This window comes from Choloepus didactylus, chromosome 3 (assembly GCF_015220235.1).
Source record: "Choloepus didactylus isolate mChoDid1 chromosome 3, mChoDid1.pri, whole genome shotgun sequence".
NCBI lineage: Eukaryota > Metazoa > Chordata > Mammalia > Pilosa > Megalonychidae > Choloepus > Choloepus didactylus.
Genome location: NC_051309.1, coordinates 40713833 through 40735985, shown reverse-complemented (window position 1 = coordinate 40735985; position 22153 = coordinate 40713833). Strand labels below are relative to the sequence as shown.

At 40.7% G+C, this 22153-nt stretch overlaps 1 protein-coding gene across 8 annotated transcripts in view; it reads right to left on the bottom strand.

Annotated features, from left to right (window-relative positions):
• The window catches only part of TBC1D1 (TBC1 domain family member 1), a 238182-nt gene that overhangs the window by 35452 nt on the left and 180577 nt on the right, over positions 1-22153 (bottom strand). For 7 of the 8 annotated variants that reach the window (XM_037829562.1, XM_037829563.1, XM_037829564.1 and 4 more), the window contains 3 exons: positions 18187-18372; positions 12642-12803; positions 6733-6891 (listed from right to left, as the gene is read on the bottom strand). In XM_037829562.1, the coding sequence (XP_037685490.1) occupies positions 6733-6891; positions 12642-12803; positions 18187-18372 (507 nt within the window). Of the gene's footprint in view, positions 1-6732; positions 6892-12641; positions 12804-18186; positions 18373-22153 lie in introns of those variants that run through there. The other variant, XM_037829570.1, reaches the window with a different exon arrangement.

Below are 22153 nucleotides of genomic sequence, written 5' to 3'. Positions count from 1 at the left end.
GTTGTCTACTGTTTGCTATGTTTTTTCAAAGTTTGGGAGAGATTCCAGATTAAGTCTCTAACTCAACGAGACAGGCTATTAAAGGCTGCACACATCCCAGGAGATGCACACTTTTCTAGAAGCCTTCAGCTTAGGAAAAATACCTCAATTCTGCCAACCTAGAGGAAAATGAGGCAAAATCTATGTAACCCATCCTAAGGACGTATTCAGCTAGGAGTTCTGCCTCCTTAAACTGTATTTTGCCATTTACCATGAAGAAGACAAATGCAGGCCCTTCAAATTTCTCTCTAAAGCAGAGTCAACCTTCACATACAAAATGAGAGTGAGATTCCTAAGTGGAGAGAGTCAAAATGAGCACTTGTTTATGTTAAGAAGGCATGTAACGGTTTTCTGCCTTGTGTGTTTAAGTGGAGAAGCATGCTGGTAAGACCTGCAAAGCGATCCATAATTTCAGCCATATTTCTCAAAGACCGAGCACTTGTTTTCCATGAAGTGCCCCACAGTCAAAGGGTTCCTAAGGAGTCTCACTGGGCTAAGGGCTGTTTTCTCAGGATGAGGAGAGGCAGAGCCTTAATCCAGCTGGTTTCAAGCATTAACTGCACCAGAATCGCTTGAGGTCTTGTTAAACAAGCACATCCCAGGCCCCTCACCCAGAAATTCTTAATCAGCAGTAAGCCAGGGGTGGTGGCCGCAGGAATGTGTTTCTCCCAGGCTCCTCAGGGGATCCTGCAGGTGATCCCTGCACCTCGCTGTGAGAAACACCATTCCAATCTTAGCTTCCTGCCCCGGCTCTATTGAGAGTCCCCTTGAATTAATCTTGGGTGAGACCCATGGACTCCTCAGCTTTGTTTACTGTGCCGCAGCTGCTCCAAGAGGCCAGAGGTCTCTCAGAGTAAACACAGGGCCACCTGCAAGGCTATTCAGTCTTGCAGTGGCTCTGAACAGTTGAGTAACAAGTTTCTTTCTTTTGCCCCTTTCACCAAGAGCCTGGGGATTTCTGAATCCTGAGAGAATGGGACTGGCAAATCAGAAATCTCACCCTGACCCTCTAACTCCCTGGGGATCTCGTTTGCTCATTTGCAGAAGGAAGAGCAACCCTACAATTGAATGATCTCTGAGGTTCCTTTCTGGCTGGGATTTTTCTTAAATTGTCACATTTAGCTCTGAGCAGAATTTGAAATGAGAGACTAAAGAAAAGAAAAAAAAGATCTCCCTGAATGATTCCACACAATTTTAGTTAAATCACTTTGTCATCAATTGTTCAGTGTCTGTCTTCTCAACCAGAATGTGTGCTTCCTAGAGTACCTGCATTACACTAGGTGCTCAAGAAATATCTATGGAGTTACCATTGCATGGCATGGTTGGAGAGATTAAGAAGGAAGAGATCTCCTATAAATCAGACTATTTTAGGAAACATTTGGCTGAAGCCGGTGCCTGCTGGAACTGGCAAGCTCTGGGGCAGCTTGTACTGTTTCTCAGGAGCTGATTGTGTACATCTCTGCCCAAATCCATGATCAGTGACATCAAGTTGGAAGTATCTGTGGGAGTATCTGCACTACAGAAATCTACAAACATTAAACACTAAATGCTTTTATTTTGGGGGGGGTGGTTGGAACAAAGGGCAGTTGTTAAACATCTGTCACCACACCACTGACTGAATCAGAGGATGCAGAAAAATTTCAACCTCTATCAAAAGAAATGAAATCACACTCTAAAGCTCTTTTTCATCACCACCACCACCCCTTTTCTAATTCAGTGTGCTGGTCCCAGCACTTTGTAATAACAATTATATACAGCGTTTCATAGCTGATGAACACTTGCACTGGCCCAAGCCTCCACACAGGTCATCACTTCTTCACATGCAAAAGCCATTTAAAGGATAATGTTAAACTCCACATCCTAATTTCACAATTCCCTTTTAGAAAGTATGCATTGTCCTTGAGAAAGCCATCCTCATCGGGGCTTATCTTTAAAGAACCTATAAGTAGTTATATTAGCAGTATGGTTTTATTTCCTGTTTCATAAATGTGTCCTCTCTCCCCACTACACTATACCTCTGTCTCTTCCGCACCCCTGAAAAAAGCTGGAATGGGGCTAGTCATTTCATAGGTGACCAACACATGTTTGTTAGTGAGAAGATGAGAAGTACATACACAAAAATGATTCCTTAGTGCACTGACACCTCAAAAACTCCCTTGTATAAGTATACTAATTTATTCCTTGATTACTAACCAGCAAGAGTTATATTACTTTGAAGTTAAAGAGCATATTTCACATTTGTCAAAAAAAAAATATGATTTGATGTTGGTCTTGACAGCATCAGAGATAACGGCAGATCCTTTGGAACAATGCGCATAGCTGCTGATAAAATAATTTATTGGACTCTTGAATTGTGATTAGCTCAACTAACCCCTGTAAAGCAATGTCCCAAACTGGATAGACAGGTGTAATACATAACAAGAATGTTGCATGACAAATTCTAGGGACTTCAACCCAAAGATGAAACAGAAAGCGGCGCTTCCCACCAACATCCCTCTGTTAAGAATGAACAGCCCCATCTACTGCCTGAAGCACACAACACTCAGCTCTTTGTGACAAGTACAAATGAAGCAAGTTGCCGACCAGGAGAGGATGCCCTTTTATATTTAGTCATCTTAAATACTCTCAGTTGATTCTTTCATTTTGCAGGCTCTTCTCATCTTTGATGAAATCTAAAAAAGGAGAAAATTCTCTTCCATAACACTTGGATGGCAGCCCCTTTTCTTCTGGGCACTGGGCAGTAGTATACCCTTGGTTATAATACATTAAATGGAAGCAAAAATCACCACGGGCTGCCCCCTTACTGGATTGTTGATCCAGTGTGTTTTAAACAGGACATATGCTTTGTCTCTCATTTGGCATGGGTATGCCTGGACCCATTTTGGTCTCACTGATTAAAGATCCCTCAGAAGCCACCAATATATGTGCTACCATTTCACTGACCTCTAAAACAACAATAAAAATAAAACTGTAAGTAACTAATATGGGGGAAATTAGGAGCAGTTCCTGTTTCTGCTGCTTTGTGAGTGTTTGCATGCTTCTGAACCTGGTTCAAGTGTTGTGGCTAAATCCTCCCACAGTGGGTGAGCCCGGACAGCATCACCAGGTGGAGGTAACTGAAAGCTGGTAGGTGATCCTGGCTGGGATGCCAGCTAGGGGCAGAAGAATGATAGAAGCTGGTGTGATGTAGAGCCTGGAGGAAGCCCCCAGCTTGGAAGGCAAGCTGCATGGTAGTTGATGTTATCCACCCAGAATGGAGGGCCAGAGATGAGAGAGGAGAAAGTTCAGGATTACCTGTGGGCTGGACAAGCAGATGTGGCTGGAACCAGGCATAGAGGGGCATGCATGTGTGGGACAGACAGGCTGCTGAACTAAAGTTTCAAGAATGATTTGGTAAGTCGGATTTTCTAAGCAAGAACAGGAGCCTTTTCTCCAGGTTGGGTGTGGTCATCGCTGAAGGCCCATTACTTCACTCATTTTGAGGCGGGAAAAGTTGTGTTCATATGGCTGGGCAGGGCCAAGAATAACAGAGGCAATATGGTGGATACAAAGAATAAGGAGACCTGGGTTCTAGAACTGTTTCTGCCACTGAGCAGCTTGTCTTTCCCATCAAACTCTCTGGGCCTCATTCATCACCTCCAAAGGGGAAATAATAACATCTGTCCCTTTTCACACAGGGTGGTATAAAGGTGAAATCTGACAAAGTTTGAGACAATGTTGCACAAACCGTAAGACACTACATAACTACAAGTGTATTATTCTTACTCTTTGGAGGTAAAAAGTTTGCAAAAAAAGCTGTTTATTCTAAATATCAATTTCAGAAAGTAAAGCAAGAGGCAGGAAAACAAATCTCACAAAAACCCAAACTACGCACAACTGACAAGCATAATGTTCTTCTGGCCAGGATGCAGGTTTCAGTTTTTAAGAAAAACTGAAATACCAATATGTTTTTGTTCTGTATCACTCACTTTCATTGGCCATGGTATAGCTCACATAGGAAATGTAGATTAAACAACTGATTTGGCAAATGTGCAATCTCTTGGTGAGGAGGGAGGGAGAAATACTGGGCAAGGTTTGGAGGAACATGTGGGTGAGGCCAGTCACAGGCTAAGCCTGGCCCGCAGGCACCCGGACTCCACTGCCTGTGTCTGGTGTTCCCAATTCAAGTGGGGAAAAGACGCTGACCCTGGCCTGGAGAGGTGCATGGAGATAACCCGGGAAATGCATGGCTGGAAACAGAGGTTATTTTAGACCCTTGGGAGAGCACTGAGAGGGCATCCAAAACTGAGACCAGGGCCAGGATTGGGAAAGAAGAGTGGAGAGAGGGCTGCCGATGGCCGCTGGGGGTGTAGGGAGTGAGGGTTGGGGAAAGGGCAGGGACAGGAGAGGATGTGAGTGCAGTTCAGCTGTGCCTGTGAAGGAGAAACGGCTGAATCACCAGCTTGCCAGGACCACCAGCCAACTGGAGGAAAGGCTGCGGTCAGAGCCCTGGCAGGGGAGGCCGCCCTGGTGTGGGAGGGGCCGCCAGGGAGGGGCCAGGCGGAGGCCTCGGGATGATCTGGCCTTTTCTTCTTCCTCCTGGGAAAAGTGATTGCACCAGGGCAATGGGAAACAAAGGGACGATTCTGCCCGAGGAAGACAGAGGAATACTGAAGGGACACTAAGAGAAGGCAATGTTTGAATGAAGAGGGGGAAAACATGTTCCCTTCTCCTCCTCCCCTCCCGTGACTGGGCTGGGGAAAGAAGGGGGGGAAATGGTCTGCACTCACTCCCTTACTGCCTACCCTAAATTTATTTCTCACTTCATTTCACATGATAAGCACATGATGTCATTGCTTTGATTACTCATCACACTAGCAAACACCGTCTATGGCCAAGTCACGAAACTGCTTCACAGGGGTCAGTGGGTCACATGGGCTGTAGCCCCAGCCCTGCACTTTTATTGCCCTTGCGGCTTGTCAGCATCATCCCCCAGTGGCCAGCTGCTTCCAGAGCCAATGGGGCTTCTGGGCTCAGAGGGGGTGAGGGATGGAGGGGACATATGACAGCGCAGAGTGACCATGGGTTTAGGTTCCAGCACCTCCCCTCAGTTAACTGTGCAACCATGATCAGCCCTCGACCCTCCCCTGCCTCAGTTTCCTCACCTGTTACGGAAGCTTCTCGGGGCTGCTGCCAGGGTTAGGTGAGGTTCAGGTGCTGATGCAGTGCCTCATACCCAACTTTCCAAAAGATTCATGGAGCATTTACTATGTGACAGGCACTGTCCTAGGAGCTCCAGGTGCAGTGGTAAAAGAGCCCAGCGCCAGCCCTCAGAGGGCCACATCCATGGTGGGGAAAGGCAATAAAAGGCCACTGCTGTAGAACTGGGTGGTGTAAAGAGCACCCAGGAGCAAATCCGGCTGTATCACTTCAAGTGAGTCACTCAACCTCTCTCTGTTTCAATTTTCTCATCTCTGAACAGGTAAACAACAGTATCTACCTAATAGTGTTGTGAGGAATAAAAAAAGTAATTTATTTAAGGAATTTTACACAATGTTTAGCCCAAGGTAAAGGTAAAAAGTTAGCTTTAAATTATGATGGTAAGCATCATCAATATGCTAAGTACCATCGTAGGGAAAATAATGACTTGGTACAAAAGGGCTTAGCAGTGGCACTTAATGCAGTCTGGAGGTGGGAGAAGATGCTGTGGTCAGGGACAATTTCTTGAAGAGGACATTTAAGCTTAGATCCAAAGAGGGACATTTATGAAATTAACATTTGAGGTTTGCTGTGTGTCTGGACAGAACATTCGAAACTGCCTGATCCAGCTCACCACCTCAAATTATTGGGGAACGCTCCTCCATCATGGCTGTGGTGCTGCAGGAAACCCTCAAAGAACCAGGACCAATGGCTGATAGCGGGTACTGGGGAGCTCTTGGTGGTACAGCAACAACGAGGGCAGGCATTCCTGACACAGGGCCGAGCTCACAGCACATTGGGCTAGCTGGGTTCCCCGGGATCTACAACCAGCAGAATTGGAGGCCCTTCCAAGAGGCACCAGGCAAGAGAGAATACACTACCACCCTTCTACTCCATGTGTGGCTATCGCTGTCAACCCATCAGAATGGTATGAGCCCCATGGGCTTTTATACATCATAATTACATCCTAATTCAACAGTTTTGTCATTGTGGCAATTGCAACGGTATGCACTATATTGTATCCATGTTAGCATTTTTAAAACTGTTCAAGACACAAGGTGCAGCCCATGTTCCAAAATAAAACCACCCAAGTCATACACAAACAATTTTTCTAATAAATTCTGCTTTTGAGCAGCAAAGACAAGGGAGTGGCTCCAGCAATTAAATCAAGCCTTATTTCTGAAAATGAGTAAGTTTCAGGATGTTCCTTCAATTGGCTTAAAAAGAAACCCTCCTATCTATCAGTACTTGAATGACCGAACTGAGCCACAGTTGCATCTCTAGCCTTAATGATACATGCCAAGCAGAATAAACAAGGTGTCCAGTAAAAATACAGAAACTTTCATATACTGGAAGAAGACATTTGTGATTACTCTAGGGCTTTTTAAATTAAAATTTGCTACAATTTTGATTGCTAAATCTAAAGGCAGATCACTAAATAACTTGGACAATCTCTTCAAATTTTTCAAGTGAGAGAACTTTCACTTTTATTTCAAACTGATAGTACAGACTTACCAAGGTCAATAAGAATTGCGTGCTGCTGGGAAGTTAGCTGTTTCAACAGTTCTTTGTATGGGGTGTCCTTTGGCTGCTGTTTACTGGGAAACTGATGTCTAAGGTGGTATTGCTCAGCGAGGAATTTCCAGATTTCACCGCGGTGATGACGTGGCACACCTTTCAAAAGGATGTAGAAAATAGGAGAGTTTATGCACAGAATACAACTTATTAATAAAAAGTGAGTTGAACTGCATTCCACTGATCCAATTTTTGTTCCATTATGAATTAGCAGCACAAGAATGGAAAGGAAGCAACCAAAAGTTGTTGTATTTGCTGCCTTCCTTCCCTCCTCCCTCCACCCCCACTTCCCTCACTTCCCCTGGACCCTTTCAAGGCACTTTCTTTCCATCTTTCAAGTATATATTACACTCTGACTGTGTTAGACTCTTCAAGGAATAAATTGATGAATAAGACAATGAGCCCCATTTGATGCAAATTAATTACCTAGGGCAATAAAACCAAACATGAAAAATTATATTACAAATGTGATGTCATAAAAGGGGTACAATCAAAGTGAGGTAGGATTCAGATTAAGGAGCACTAGCTCGTTTCTAACTGAGCCATCAAGAGGGTTTTCACTGAATCTTTCATTTGAGCCAAGCCTTAAGGATAAGGGGAAGGGAAGAGAGAAGACAAGCAAGAGAAAGGGAAGGGCAAACATTTCAGTTCACTTTGAGCACAGGGTACAAGTGGTGACGCAGGAGCTGCCAATAAAGCTGGATTGTGTTGGAAGCAAAACTGAGGGAAAGAAACCTGTGCTTTATTTGGGTGCTCTAGGGAACCAGTGAATGTTTTTGAGCTGCAAAGAGAGTAAGCAAATCAAAGCTGGGATTGTGGAGTACAGATGAGAGAGCTTTCGGCAGGATGGGCTGGAGGAGGAACCAGGGGCTGGACAGAGGACCAGCTGCACACACTTGCGACAGTGAGTACTAGTATTCAATGAAGATCTAGAAACAACACCAAGAGCCTCTACTAAGTGCTTTTAAAAATATTATTTTCAATACTCAAAGTGATTACAAATGTCTAAAATTAAGTTTATTTATTTAAGTCAATGTTTAGGATAAAGTTCATTAGAAGAAGTTAACAATTTTGAATCAAAATTCTTTTCTTTATTTAGCCATTGCAAAGCCCAAATGCAGAAAGGAGGAGAGAGAGACACTGCAGAATAAGACACCTGAACTTTCTTATCTCTGATAGAAGTTCTCTAAGGAGAAAAGGAAACTGAATTAGGGGTTAATCTTTCTTCCCAGCCGGTTTAAAAAAAAAAAAAAAAAAAAAAAAAAAAAAGTGACCACTTGGTACAAAGAGACTGCCCAGGAAGATAGTTTTTCTGGTTTTCCATTGGCCATCTTTGAGACAAGCTCCATTCTGCAAGAAAATAACAGCAGCAGCTAACATTTATCGCAAGGGCACTATGTGCCAGGCACTATTCTACACACTTCCCATGTATTGGCCCTTATCATCCTTATGACCTCCTAACGGAAATATTACGATTATTTTCATTGTAAAAATGGGGAAAGAGAGGCAGAGAGAGAAGAGGTCCCTCAGCCAAGACACCCAGCTGGTTAGTGGCAGCCCAGGGAAATGCCTTTACTTTTCTCTTGGATATCTTCTCTGCCAGAATGGTCTGATTAGACAATGCTGTTACTCAGATGGGTAGTGCAGAAAGAATTTTTTATGTTCCTTTCTTGCAATGAATAAAATAATCATTTGCGGATTTGAAATGAATCATATCAATTTCATTTATTATCAGATACACAAGGAACTACTGAGAAGGCATCGTTCAGCCACCTCTTAGAAATACTTAAGGTATAGTAAGTACCTTGCTTTTTCCTTTACAAATGTCAGTTGTAAAAAAATAAAATTAAAAATATTTTTTAAAGAATTAGCTTGTGGAGAGAAATAGAGCACCACACCTGATCCTAATTACATCCTTCACCTTCTCTAAATGTTTATCTCAGCATTGATCTGCTGACCCTGAGTAATGAGTCGAATGGGCACCCCCCCAGAAAGGTATGACCGTGTCCTAACCTCCCAGAACCTATGAGTGTGTGACCTTATTTGGAAAAAGGATCTTTGCAGATGTAATTAAGGATCTTGAGATAAGGAGATCACCCTGGATTATCCACTGACAAGTGCCACTATAAGAGGCACAAAGAGGAGATGACAAGAGGAGCAGGTCATGTGACCACAGAGGCAGCGATCAGAGAAACAAGGGCACAAGTCCAGGGATGCTGGTAGGGGCAGAGTGCAGCTTTGCAGACTCCCTGATTTCAGACTTGTGGCCTCTAGATCAGTGAGAGAATAAATTTCTGTTTTATTTATTTATTTATTTATTTATTTATTTATTTAAGTCAGCAAATTGGTGGTAATTTGTTTCAGCAGCCACAGGAAACTAATACACCGTGGCATCTGCTTTCTTGCTCAGAGATATATGTGTACGCATGTGCGTACATACACACACATCTGCTCACACACACACACACACAAACCCTTAACACTGTAAACCCTGATGCAAAGTAAATGTGGGATGAAAAACAGTCTGTTAAAGTGATTTATAGTGGGGCTTTTTAAAAAAAACATTTTTTTTTCCAGACTGGAAAAATTTCCCAAGTTATGAGGTGCCCCATTTCCTCTTATTACTAAATCATTCCCATTATCTTATCAGACCTTTATTTTTTGGAGGAAAGAACACTGGCTGTGTCATGGACAGAACCACATTTTCTGGGGTTTATGAGTAAGCTTGGATTTTGAGATTTGAAAGCAGAGAGTTATCCAAATTGCAGCCAATGTTTTTGCTAAGAACAGTCCCATGTTGGTAGTGCCTTCGATCCTAGCCCAGTTGGGGAACCTGGCAGTGGAGTCTATCTAGGGCCTGCAGGCAGGGTTCTGCGTGAGCAGGACATTTCCACCCCTGTGACATAAATAACTTTATATTTTTATTGACTTTAAAAGTAAATATGCTCCGTGTTTAAAAGAAAAAAAATCCTGAGAAACAAAAAAAGTGTAAAGAAGAATGCGAAAAACCACCCAGAATCAGAGTGAATAAATAATTTACCATTCAGGAAGCTTCTGTGAGTGAAGGGGAAGAGGGCTATTCATTATTTTCCTGGAACAAAAGTTATAATCTGTAATCCGGGGTTATGCCTGGTAAAACAGGGTGAATAGTCACTCTGCTGTTAAGCCAGGTGTCTGCGAAAATACCCTGTTTTTCTATGAATATGCAGCTAGAAATAAACCACTGAGCATGAGCCATGTTGTACTGTACATTTTTTTTTTTCTTTTAACAATTTGTCTTAGATATCTTTTGCATCAGTACATAGAGATCTACTGTGTTATTTTCAAGAACATGACATGGGCTAGTCACATAGGTTGTTTTATTCTGTTTATTTATTTATTTATTTTTGCTATTAAGCAATGCCACAACAAGCATTCTGCCTACTGCGGTGCATTTTTGACTGATTAATTTCTAGAATAAATTTCTATTAAGTGGCATTGCTGGGTCAAAGGTAAGCAGAGTTTGCAGCTGGCCCATATTGCTAAATTGTTCAGATGGCCACTTTGCAATCCCATTCCTAGAAAAGTATGTTCTATCTTATAAAGTTTACCTTGGTATCTTTACAGAAATCATTTGGATCCAAAGCAAACTTTAAATTTTAAAAAATTCCATAAAATTATTCTTCCTTCCCCCAATATGACACCCTAATACTGCTATTCTGATCCAATTTTAACCTGGAAAGTTTCATAAACTCCTTTATTTCAGTCATTTAGGGGTCTTTAGACCTGAGTGCCCAAACAAGGACTGTCCTCTATCTGCAAGGTCAAAAGGCTTGGTTCTGATCTAGTCTCATGTTTAATTCTGAGCTACAAGATGGACAGAGGGTCATGAAATCTTATGTGTTGAAAACAGCTGCATAACTGACAAAGCCCCTTTTACCATTATACATCTCTGCAGCAGAATGTGATGTGGCAATGTCAGGGGAAACAGCATGCTCAATCATTTATAGCCAACTCTTCTACACAGGTTCCCCATTCCTAGAGTACTTCTATTAGTTTCTCTTGCAAAATGCACACTGAAAACCCATATATTCAGGTGCCAGGCTTCTAAGAAACTCTGTATTTGGAACAGCTGTCATAGACCTATACAATTTACTTCTTGGAGAAACAAAGCCACCTGAAGACCATCATCTAATCAACTCCGAGAAGGTAACAAATAGACCCATGCTTTTCTCTCCTTTCTCATTTTTCACAGCATCAATATAGGGTCATTTGGACTAAGGGTAAACCTCCAGCAGCCACTGCAGATGTGAAGAAGGTTAGAGCTGGAAGAGAGCAGCAAGATCCTCTACTCCAGACTTCTCATTCTACGAGTGAGGGGAGGCAAGAGCCCAAAAAGGTCAGGACAGCTGCCAAAGGGCACACTGAAAGCTGCTGGCTGACTCAGCACCTGAATCCTCACCACCCACATGGAGCTGGTTTGAGATCAGCCCTGTTGAGGCATGGTTTAACAGGAGGCAGTGCAGCTGGGAGGCCAGAAATCCGGCAGGCTGGGGTGGGAGCTCTCGCTCTGTGGCCCGGAACCCCTTACTTAACCACCCTAAGCCCAGATCTTCTTATTCGTAGAAAGGAGACTGTCATAACTAGCAATGACTACTGATTATTATTAAAATTGATGCTGCCAAAATTCAGGAAAAGATTAAATAATGCCTAATAGACCAGAGAAGAAAATCGGCTTTACTCCATTTACTCTCTTAGAGATGAATGATGAGTATATAACGTTCCTCCACTGTACAGCTGATAACGGCCAGAAGAAAAACATCAGATTTATGTTTGCAACTCTCAGTCTAAACACCTGTTTATTCAGTACTAGCTCAATCAGAACTCAGTAGCACTAAAATTAGATTCAGAGGCTTCTAGGCTTGCCAGGAGACACTAACATATATATTAAAATAAATCAGTTTGTTTTACTTGTACATTAATAATCATTGAAGTTAAGCTCTAAACAGCACTCCTCAAACTATCTGTGGTGAAGGACCAGCTTTTTCTTTCTGTTTTTTAAATTTTCCAATCCACTGCAGACTGACACTTTTTATAAACTACAGTAAAAATGAATTAGTAGAAAAACGAAATGGGAAAAACAGACTGACAAAATACAAGCCCACATTTTTATTAGGATCACTCTGTTAAATTGCTGAAGATATTTCCAAATGCTTAGTCTCAGGTTCTGTACTTATCTTCGACCACTAACCACAGCTGGGATTGGCAACAGTCAGCAGACCACACTAAAAAAAACAGCTAACACCGTCCACTCTCCAAAGCCTTACAGTACATCAGACTCATGCTGCACACTCCTGGAGTATCAGCTCATTTGCTCCTCACAAAAAGCAGGAGGTAGACAAGTACTGTGATCACCACATCTAACACTGGAAACTGGGGCTCAGGGAGGTTAAGTCATTTGCCCAAGATCACAATGCGAAACAACCAGCTGAGCTGGGATCTGAACCCGGGACTCCCTATGTGCAATATGTGCTCTGCACTCTATTTTGTCTCCCTAGAGGACCCAAAGTGAAGCCACGTGATTAATTCTGAGTTTACTATTTAGCACAGGCTGTGTCATCATTATCATTATCCAATTAAGCTCTTGGTTTTCCTCTGTCTCCTTCCTGCTTCCTGGTCTTCTGGGCATTTTAATTTCTATTAGGAATCATAAAAGGTGATGAAAAGCACACCAATTAACTAAGATATCTGGAAACAGCTTAAGTAAAGATATGATAAAAAGGAGAGAAATTTAAAATTTTTTATTCCATGCTTCTACCATTCATGAATGCGGGATGAGGCTGGCGGGGGAGATTCCCATTGAGACTTACCTTGCCCAACAGCAGAATGCATTTTTTCCATGTCAAATTTAATTTTTGATCTTCCTGGAGTGCTGAGCATCTTTTCCCACACTGTAGTTACTTCTTTAAGACAAGGAGTGATTTCTTCATAGTCAAGCTTCAGGCGCTTATTCAGCAAATCATTTTCAGAGGCTGGAACATTTTAAGAACATTAAGTAAATGCTACACGTCTTCCACCACACAACATGGCTGCCTACTTGTTACTGCTACAAAGATGTCAAGGGGTTACAGTGTGCAGCAGGTCAAAATTAAAATCACTCTTCCTGCCTCATCCCAGTTCTTCCCCTATTTTCCCTTCCTTGGCAAACAGCTAAAATCCTAGGAGTCTTCCTTGATTTCTCTCATCCCTTCACTCCCAAATGTCCTGCTGGCTCTGCTAAAATAGATTCCTTATCTATCCAATTATTTCGATCTCCACTGCTACCATAAACATCTCAAGGTCAGGAGCCATGTGCTAAAATTCTCAGTGCCAGGAGTGGTTAGACCACAAGGAAATTTCTTCATCTAAAATATCAGAGGCTCTGCAGGGGTAGTTCCTTCCTATTTAGAGACAAATCCTCCCTTAGAGGTTGTTTCTACCTTTTGGCCCTATTTCTGTTTCCCAGAGATGAACAGAATAAATTACTCTTTTCTTATGACATCTCCTCAAGTATATTAAGATAGTTATTGTTTCCCACCAACTCTTACTCAACCTAAACTACATTAATAAGAATTATACCTAAATTAGCAAACTGGAAATAAATCAAAAAAGGAAAAATTTTAAATGACAATTTCCAGGAATGAAACTGACAACCTCACTCCCACCTCACACAGCTAAATCCTATTTAGACACAGTGGTAATACCGTCAGCCCTCAAATCCATTCCACATCACATTTCACATACAGGTTGTGAGTTTATTAGGAGAGTGGGTAGGGTACAAAGCAAGATCTGCCTTCCCCAAGGTCCCACAGCTGGAGGTGGCAGAGCCGGAACTGGAATGCAGGCATCTGGCTGCAAAGTCCCCTACCTTCTCCCACCTGCACTGCTTGTCGTTGTCAATTGAATACACTTTTTTTCTGGGCCTAGACCTGTGTTAATTAAGGGCCTTAAATTTTAACAGATTCCAGTGAAGCTATCTGGGTTTTGAGTTTTCTTTTCTTTCTCTTTTCAGTTTTGGTAAATGACGTCTTTCAAAAAGTCTTTTCATTTCATCTGAGTTGTGGAGTTTACTGGCATATAGCTGTTCTTAATATTTCCTTATGCTTTCAATATTTGTAGGATGTGTAGTCCTATAGTCAACAGATACTGATATTTCAGTACACACATCTCACAAGACTGCATCCCTCCTCTCCACACCTTCTATGCCCAATTCCATTTATGAGGAGAGCAGTCATTAGTTTTCCAAGGGCAACTTAAATAGAAAGTGCTGGAGGGAGGCTATGAAGCCTCATGCATAACCATCACATTTCTGAACCCCAGTGACTTTTACTTTTAAAATGGGAATTACAGCTACTTCATTGAGTTGTTCTTGTAAGGATTAAATGAGAGGCAATATACTAGGCATCTACTAATTAATTAGCAAGTGCTCCACAAATTATCAAAAATATAAAGGCAAATAATGATAGGTGCACAAAGCAAGCCCTGTCATGTGAAATAAACTATCTTCTTTCTCCATTTTAGAAATTCAACAGATGCTAACTCAGTTAATCTGGCTTATTCAGTCTGATTCATGGATTCTATACAGAAAAGTCCCAATTACTGTCTTCAAGTTCAAATGCATCAAATGATAGCACTGAAAGGGCCACAGAGATCACCTGGTCCAACCTCTCAATTCCATGGACACAGAAAGTTCAGAAAGATTAAGTGACTTGCTCAAGGTTATTCACTAGCCAGTAAGTAGCTAGATGACGACTCAAACTCAAGTTTTAGGACTCCAGGTCCAGTGCTACCTGTTGCCCATTCTTTTATGTTTTTTTTCATCTACCATCGTTATTCTCATCTCTCTTACTTTAAAGAATAAAACTTCAAGGCCCTGTTAAATAATTCCCTACATCTGCGGAGTTCACATTTTTAAAGAATGTCAACTCCAGATTTTTAGGGCTGTGAGAAAACGCAATAGATGTCATTAGAGTTGAGCTAACTCTTGCTGTAAATCAGGTCCAGGACTAGTCTTGCAGAGTGGTGACTGGAAACAGCACTGGACTCTTGGTGCCAACGATCATTTCTCTGGCAGTGAATTCTGCTGTAATCATGTCTGGCTACTCTTGTGCGGCCCAGCAAGCAACATGAGGAACTTGCACTGAAGTCAACAGGACTTCTTCACATAGCCAGAAATCTCTGGCCATAAGATTCAGCTGAAAAAGCTTACTCCAGGTTTTTAGCTGTTGGCCCAAGCAACATCCTGCTATTCCAGGATCCTGAAAAACGCCGCTGCCTAAAATCAGCGACCTTCAAACATGTCTTATCAACCAAAGCATATGGTGTGCACCTGTAGAAACATTAAGGCTGCAAGGCAAGTACTTTAGGTACAGAACTAAACTGTTTAAAACATTAAAAAAGAGCTCACAAACCCAGGCTGTCTGTGGGTTTGGGGGGCCTGATTAGGACCAAATGAGATCAAATATAACTTTGCAAAAGAGTTGTGTAAAATATTTGTTACCATTTAACGTGGATGTATGCGCTAACTTGGACTTTGTGACTAACTTTCAGGTCTGATTTATGCCCACTATGTAGGGGAGGCTGTCGCTGTCCTGTCCCCCAATTTTGTTCCATTAGCAAGCTTTCAGAGATGAAACTCTCTCACTAACTGCCACCATTTCTTGAAAACTTATAAAGGGAAAGCTAAGAGGCTGGTAGGCTCAGCAATTAAATGACCCCAAGCCTACAGAGATTTAGAAAAACTGCCCTCAATATTTAATTTTTACAACATTTATTATTTGTTTAATTAGGAAAAAAACTTTAAAATTAAAATTCTTTCATTTACAATTCATTGTGTTATCACATCACTATGCAGATGTAATATGTATAACATTTTAATCATAGTTAAGCAAGAAATGCTGAATTATATGAATTCATTAATGTGACCAAAAACCACAGTTGCACTGAATCACACTGTTTTCCTTCATAGGCTACTCACATCTTCCTATTAAATGAAGGAAGGGAAAAATTAATCAATTAATAGGAGGGAAAAAGGCAGCTTTACATTAAGGTATAGCAAAAGGACTGCTGACTGGGGAGGGAAGTGATACATTTCAGTACCAACACCACTGCAAATTAACTGAAATCAACTTCATCTTCTAACTTTCTACAGTGGAGTGGAGGTGATTTAGATGATGTGGTTTGGTTCTTTCAAGATGGGCTTCTTCCAGAAAAATAATAAATATCCATTTCACATATTCAAAAGCCAGGAAATAGGCTTAAACATAGGAAGATTTTCCTCATATATGTTACACTAATTTCTTTCCCAAAGAGCCTGCAAGTCAGCTTGAAGCCTTGATAAATTTCAAGAGCCACTTCCAGTTGCAGTTTCACCTTCCTTTAAGAAGCAATTGGAAAAAAAAAAAAAAAATGCAATATAATGGCTGTCTCTTTAGTACAAAGAAAGTACCCTGGTTAGTTCTTGTCAAATCTTAACTTCTGAATTTAATGAGAACGCCCAACCCTCATGCCACCCCAGCCAAACTTACTAAATATTTTTAGATGATCCATGATTAGGCTTTTATTGCTGATTATTTTTCTTAGGCAATATAGGTAATGCACACACTGATACAATGGACTATTATGTTTAGCAAGTTTATCGTGCTTTCATCACAAAGATAACCATGTTGAACTTTACAGAGCTAAGAAGAAACAAATTCAAACAGTAAAAATAAAAGACCACACAGAACTTAACACTGCCAATAAGCCAGATGGGATGAGGAAGCAGTTAATTGTGAAGGCCAGACACCTGGAAAGCTGTTCCAGGTAAACTTAGGAAACTCTTAACCTGTTCATCCTAGTCTATCTAGTCATCATTTTACACAGAAGTACCTGCTTTGCTTTGTGGCATACTGATCTCACCTACTCAATTACAGTCATGATTCCATCCAACGTTCCTGAGAAGCCAGACAGGATTACTCCAATTCTATAGCTACCCCTGATTTTACACAACTGTCATTTCTAAGAAGATTGCTCAGTATAAGCACAAAGCTTTATGACCTACACGATGAACAGAAAGGCCTTTTTGCGTTTCAACAAAAATCCCAACATATACATGAATACAACTGCTGTGCTTCAAAGCCAACATTTAGCTAGTAACAGCTCAGTGGTGCCATCACTCTGGAACCTCTTTTAGACCTCCACCTTCTAGAATTATCCTTGGGGACACACAAGAAAATGGTAGAAAAACAGAGCTGGGAGAAAACCTAGCACTCGCTTGCTCTAAACTCCCCTCACTGTTTCTTTACCTTCCATAGCACCCTGCTGAGATGACCAGCCTCCCTCAGCTCCACTGCTACATACTAGAGCTTGCCACATTCACAAGCTTTCACTCTGGTGCGCTTTCATATCAGAAGGATCTTCTTACTCTATAGTTTACTTTTTGTTTTTGGTCAGAAATGATAGACTCATTTTGATTATGAACCTGAGTCATCATATTTGGTTATCTGAATGACTTTCAGCTCTTTACAAACATCAAGATCATTACTTTAAAATGAAGATTTGCAATCAAGGAGGATGTTCAAGGAAATGTACTCAATTCCAAAAACTGCTTTGGGGTAATGGAGGCATGAATGAATGACCCATACACCTGCCCTTTGAAAAACTATGTTCAGAATTCCCAAAGTCTCATTCCTCTATAATCAGGCAGCTCACTATATTCCAAGATTCAGGTTCTTTCCATTATATCACATAGGGTTAAAAAACCTAGATTCTTAGCTGCTTTGAAAGCAGTATTTATCGGTTCAAATGAAAGTATGAAAATAGGAAATGAATGAAATCTAAACTTTCAAAATTCCTGTCTTATTTTGATACCCTTGGTATCCATACAGGCAGGGCTCAGTTAATGTTGAAGTTCAGTCCTTTTTTTTTTTCAGGTTACCTGCAACTCACTAAAAATACACATAAAACAAGGTGTATGATTTAGGCAGGATCAGTTAATAGCTAACACCCAGATGTAAACTATCGTTGAGGACAAAGTAGGAAGTTAGAGAGAGAACACTTTTCAGAGGGTTACAGCTTAAATTTGAAGATTTCACCTCAACTTCTAGACACTATGCCAAAAATGATTACATAGGAATACTTAATATGGCTGGTAAGATTATCATTAAATCTCCAGAAAATAGTGTTAATGCTATTTTGAAAAAGTAAACAGGGAATATATATATATTCATATATATATATACACATACATACACACACATGCATATGTATACTTGACTTCATCTTTCCCTCCCCTTTTTTTGAGATAGTATGCTCATGTCTGGTGTTGATACATTTCAGAGCCAAGATAAATTAAGATCATTAGGAACTGTTCAATATCAACAATGGCTAACGAACCTTGTAGCTTCTGATTTTCCTTCTCCATTCTGAGGAGCAGTATCTGTTGTAGAATAGCCTTTTGCCATAGCTCTCGAAGCTCGCAAGATGTCCTTTTCTTTTCCTCTGGTACAGGGCCAAAGGATCCATCTTCACAAACTGGTTCTAAAGGAGATCTTGGGGGAAGTTCTCCCAGCTCTGAATAATCTGGAGAGGAAAAAGGACATTTCAGAATGGTCATTTTAGAATAAAAATTCATACTCAAACATGGAGCTAATCAGCAAATTCCGTTCATTCAGGTATAACATAGTGATGCCATCAAAGTTTAAAATGATGTTTTCATATGCCCTGAAATAAACTATGTCTGAGCCACAAACATGAAACACATAATTTATCAAACAGTATACAAAAGTCACAGAATCTGAGAAAATGTTTAAAGATAACTACCTTTTAAGATGTAGTATTTTTATCTTCTGAGTAAATAACTGCATTGTTAATAATAACACCAAACACTCATATAGTGTTCACTATGTACCAGACTGCTGCAAGGGCTTGATGTATATTAATTTAACATTTACAACCACCTTAGTACATAGGTACTATAATTATTCACATTTTAAAGAAAAGCAAACTGGGGAACAGGGAGTTTAAGTAACTTGTCCAGTGTCACACAGCTAGGAAGTAGCAGAGCAGGATGGGAACGCCACAGGCAGCTTCCACATGCATTCTTAACTACTGTGTTATATGCCTAGTTATTGTGAAAGAAGAAAACAGATTTAATAGCTTGTAATAACAGCAACCATTAATAGGTCCTCTAGCAAGTACTGGGCACCAAGCAAGGAATTTTTTATAGACTCATTTAATCCTGACAACCTCAGAAAGCAGGTATTATAATGGCTGCCTGATGAGGATCTAAGGCTCAGAGAGGTCAAGGAACTGCCCAGCATCATAAGATAAATGAGTAGTTCAGCTGGGATTCCCACCTATGCCTGCCTCACTTGGAAGCCCATTCACTTTCCAATAGATACCCACACTACAATTCAAATGTTTCCTATGTCATCAGTTTTTAAAATTCTATTAGTTGACATGTCTTCACAGCTCATGAATTTGTACCTTTCTCAACTGCAAAAATTATGTTGTGGGTATATAGCATTGTTATAACTCACAAATATCTTACAGACACGCACAATGAACATCGCAACTGTTCACCATGAAACTAGTCATTACGAACAGCAGGATTCCTCTCTGAGTGGACCTCCTACGTTACAACGCTTTGTTGAGAACTTCTGTGTAAACTGAAACTTTGTAAATAAAATCATGGTCTTCACAAATGCAGTGAAGAGCCCTTGGCAGGTAATTTGAGCCTCACAACCACCCATAATACAATGCTGCTTTTATAAAGAATTTTCTCAAACCATGCTTTGAAGTCTCTTCTAGTTGGTAGCTCCAACTTAATCTCATGTTATGATTAATTGCCAGGTCACTCATCAGCATTGATTATTCATTATCTTTATCTAAAGTTGGATTTATTTTCCCACTATATGGAATCAAATAAAAGCTACAAAATGTTTCATTTCCTAAAGTAACTCCTCCATCTTAATGTACCCTAAAATTATTGGATTAAAAAAATGTATGATAAGCATGATGTAAGAATGCTTGAAGATCTCTGTAAGCATTTAAATGTTATCATCACATGTCCATTTATGTATATTTCACTATAATCCAAGTAAACAAATGAATAAAGTATAGTTCTACTTCCTTTTAGGGGGAAGTAAGAAATAACTGGACAGTTACAGGACATTATAGAAAAAGCTGGAATCAAAACTGTTCATACATTATGATTTCAATGTTATAAACATTATGAGAGGCAGTATAGTTTAGTGATAAATAGGGCAGGCTCTGGAGTCAAGGCTGCCTTGGTTCTACTCAAGATGCTACCATTTATTGATTTTTTCAGCAAATTGCTTTATTCCTCTACCCCTCAGTTTCCCAATTTGTCAAGTGGAAATAAAAGTACCTTCGTCACAGTGGTATCAAAAGGACTGAATTAATGGGTAATACATATGATAAAAACCACCTACAACAGGGTCTGATGCACAGTGAGAACACAATAAATATTAGCTCTTATTGTTTGCTATTATCTATTCATAAAAGGGGCAGAGAAAAATACATATCAAAGTTTTAGCCACTCAACTATAAACTCTAAGGTGGCAAGATCCTTGCCGGCTTGTCCGTGAGAGTTTGCCCAGCAGCTAACACAGTTCTTAGAACCCAGCAGGTACATGATAAGTAATTGTTGACTAAAAGAAGAGATAAATAAGGAGCTGGTTTTGAGGGTGCTGTTGTTATTCTTTGTATTTCTGCATTTTCTAAATTCTTGACTAAAAACACTTTTTAGTCAATAAAAAATTATTAAAGAAAAATAATGCAAATTTATTCTGATTTAAACCAAAGATTGAAAATGCTCTCCTGCAAAACACATAAGAAACAAATAAAGCCCCCCAAAACACCTGTACACTTAGGATTAGTCATTATTGAAAATGATATAGTTCAAATTAATCCTTTTTGGTAAAAGAATTCTAGTCAGTATTCTTATGTAATTTATTTTAGTTTGAGGTTTTCCATTTCAGCCCTTTTCTTTCCTCTTTTTTTCCTTTTTCTTTTACCATCTTGGCTGTTAGAACTCTGTTGGATACTGCATTTATGATTAAAGTGCTGGTTTATCTCATATTAGAAGTATTTACACTCCCACTGCTTTGCAAAAGATTTTCGTCTCCAAAAAAAAATTCTCATGCAAAGTCCTGGCTGATGTGGCAGGCTGTTGGAGCAGCCTTCAGAGCAGCGTTTTAACATTGTTTCATGTGTGTGCAAAGAGAACCCAGCACAGGCCGAATCCAGTCCACAGAGGACAAGCCCTGCTGAGCAGTACGTGAAGCTGACCTAAATTCTTTCCCATTCTTTAAACCTCTTCATAAAACAAGGGCCTGCCTCACTGAGTTTCCTTCCTCCAACCTCACCTTTCCTGTTTACCATAGCCTTTCTCCACCTGAGTGTCTTCAAAACTCCCACTACACCACTTTCAAATTCTGGAGTGTCGTGAACAGAGCAGGTGGAGCTCAGGCTGGGCTGCTGGCACATTTCTAGGGGTTCAGGCAGTTGGTCCCAGAACCATTTACTCTCTGCCAGTCGGGCCACTGACCAGGACCACAGTTTATAGAAACTCATAAAGATCCAGGTTCTGATATTTTCTTATTTATAGAAATTAGATATGTAAAGAATACAAGAATTGTTTGGTAATGACTCCTGTGAGATTTAAGACATAAATTGCCTCCCTAATGCTCTCTACTTTTTGCCACCCATTTCTTATTATCAATCGTAGCTATAGCTTGTTGAGTTTTTACCATGCAATGAGTGCCTGACACACATAAGCTTGCCTGATTCTCACAACCACCTCAAGAGATAGGTCCTATTATTATCCCCAATTTACAGCCAAAATAACTAAGGTGCAGCGAGGTTTTGTCACGTGGGCAAGGTCACTCAGAAGGAGTCAGAGCCGTGATTTGAACCTAGGTCTACTTTACTCCAGAGTTAAAAACACCGACATCAATGCATCTCTAACATCAATACACACAAGCGTCCCCTGGAGATCCTGTTAAAATGCAGATTTTGATTCAGAGTTTGATAGTCTGCATTTCCATCAAGCTCCCAAGAGATGCCCCACTGCCGGCTCTCAGAGCACACTGTGTAGAGCAGGGCTGCACACCAAGTTTTCACTCTTCATTCTCTCGTGCAACCATATCTACTTATCACGTCAGCTCTGCACCTTCCTTCGCATTCAAGTGCTACTCTTCTCAGCTGGCCTGCATTCAGGCCTTCAACACATGGCAAGAGCTCATCCCAACTTTGGTCAGGGTACCACGGTCAAGTCCAGAACACAAAGAAGTGTTATTAGGACTAGTATTAATTTCACCTCTAAAATAACTAAATA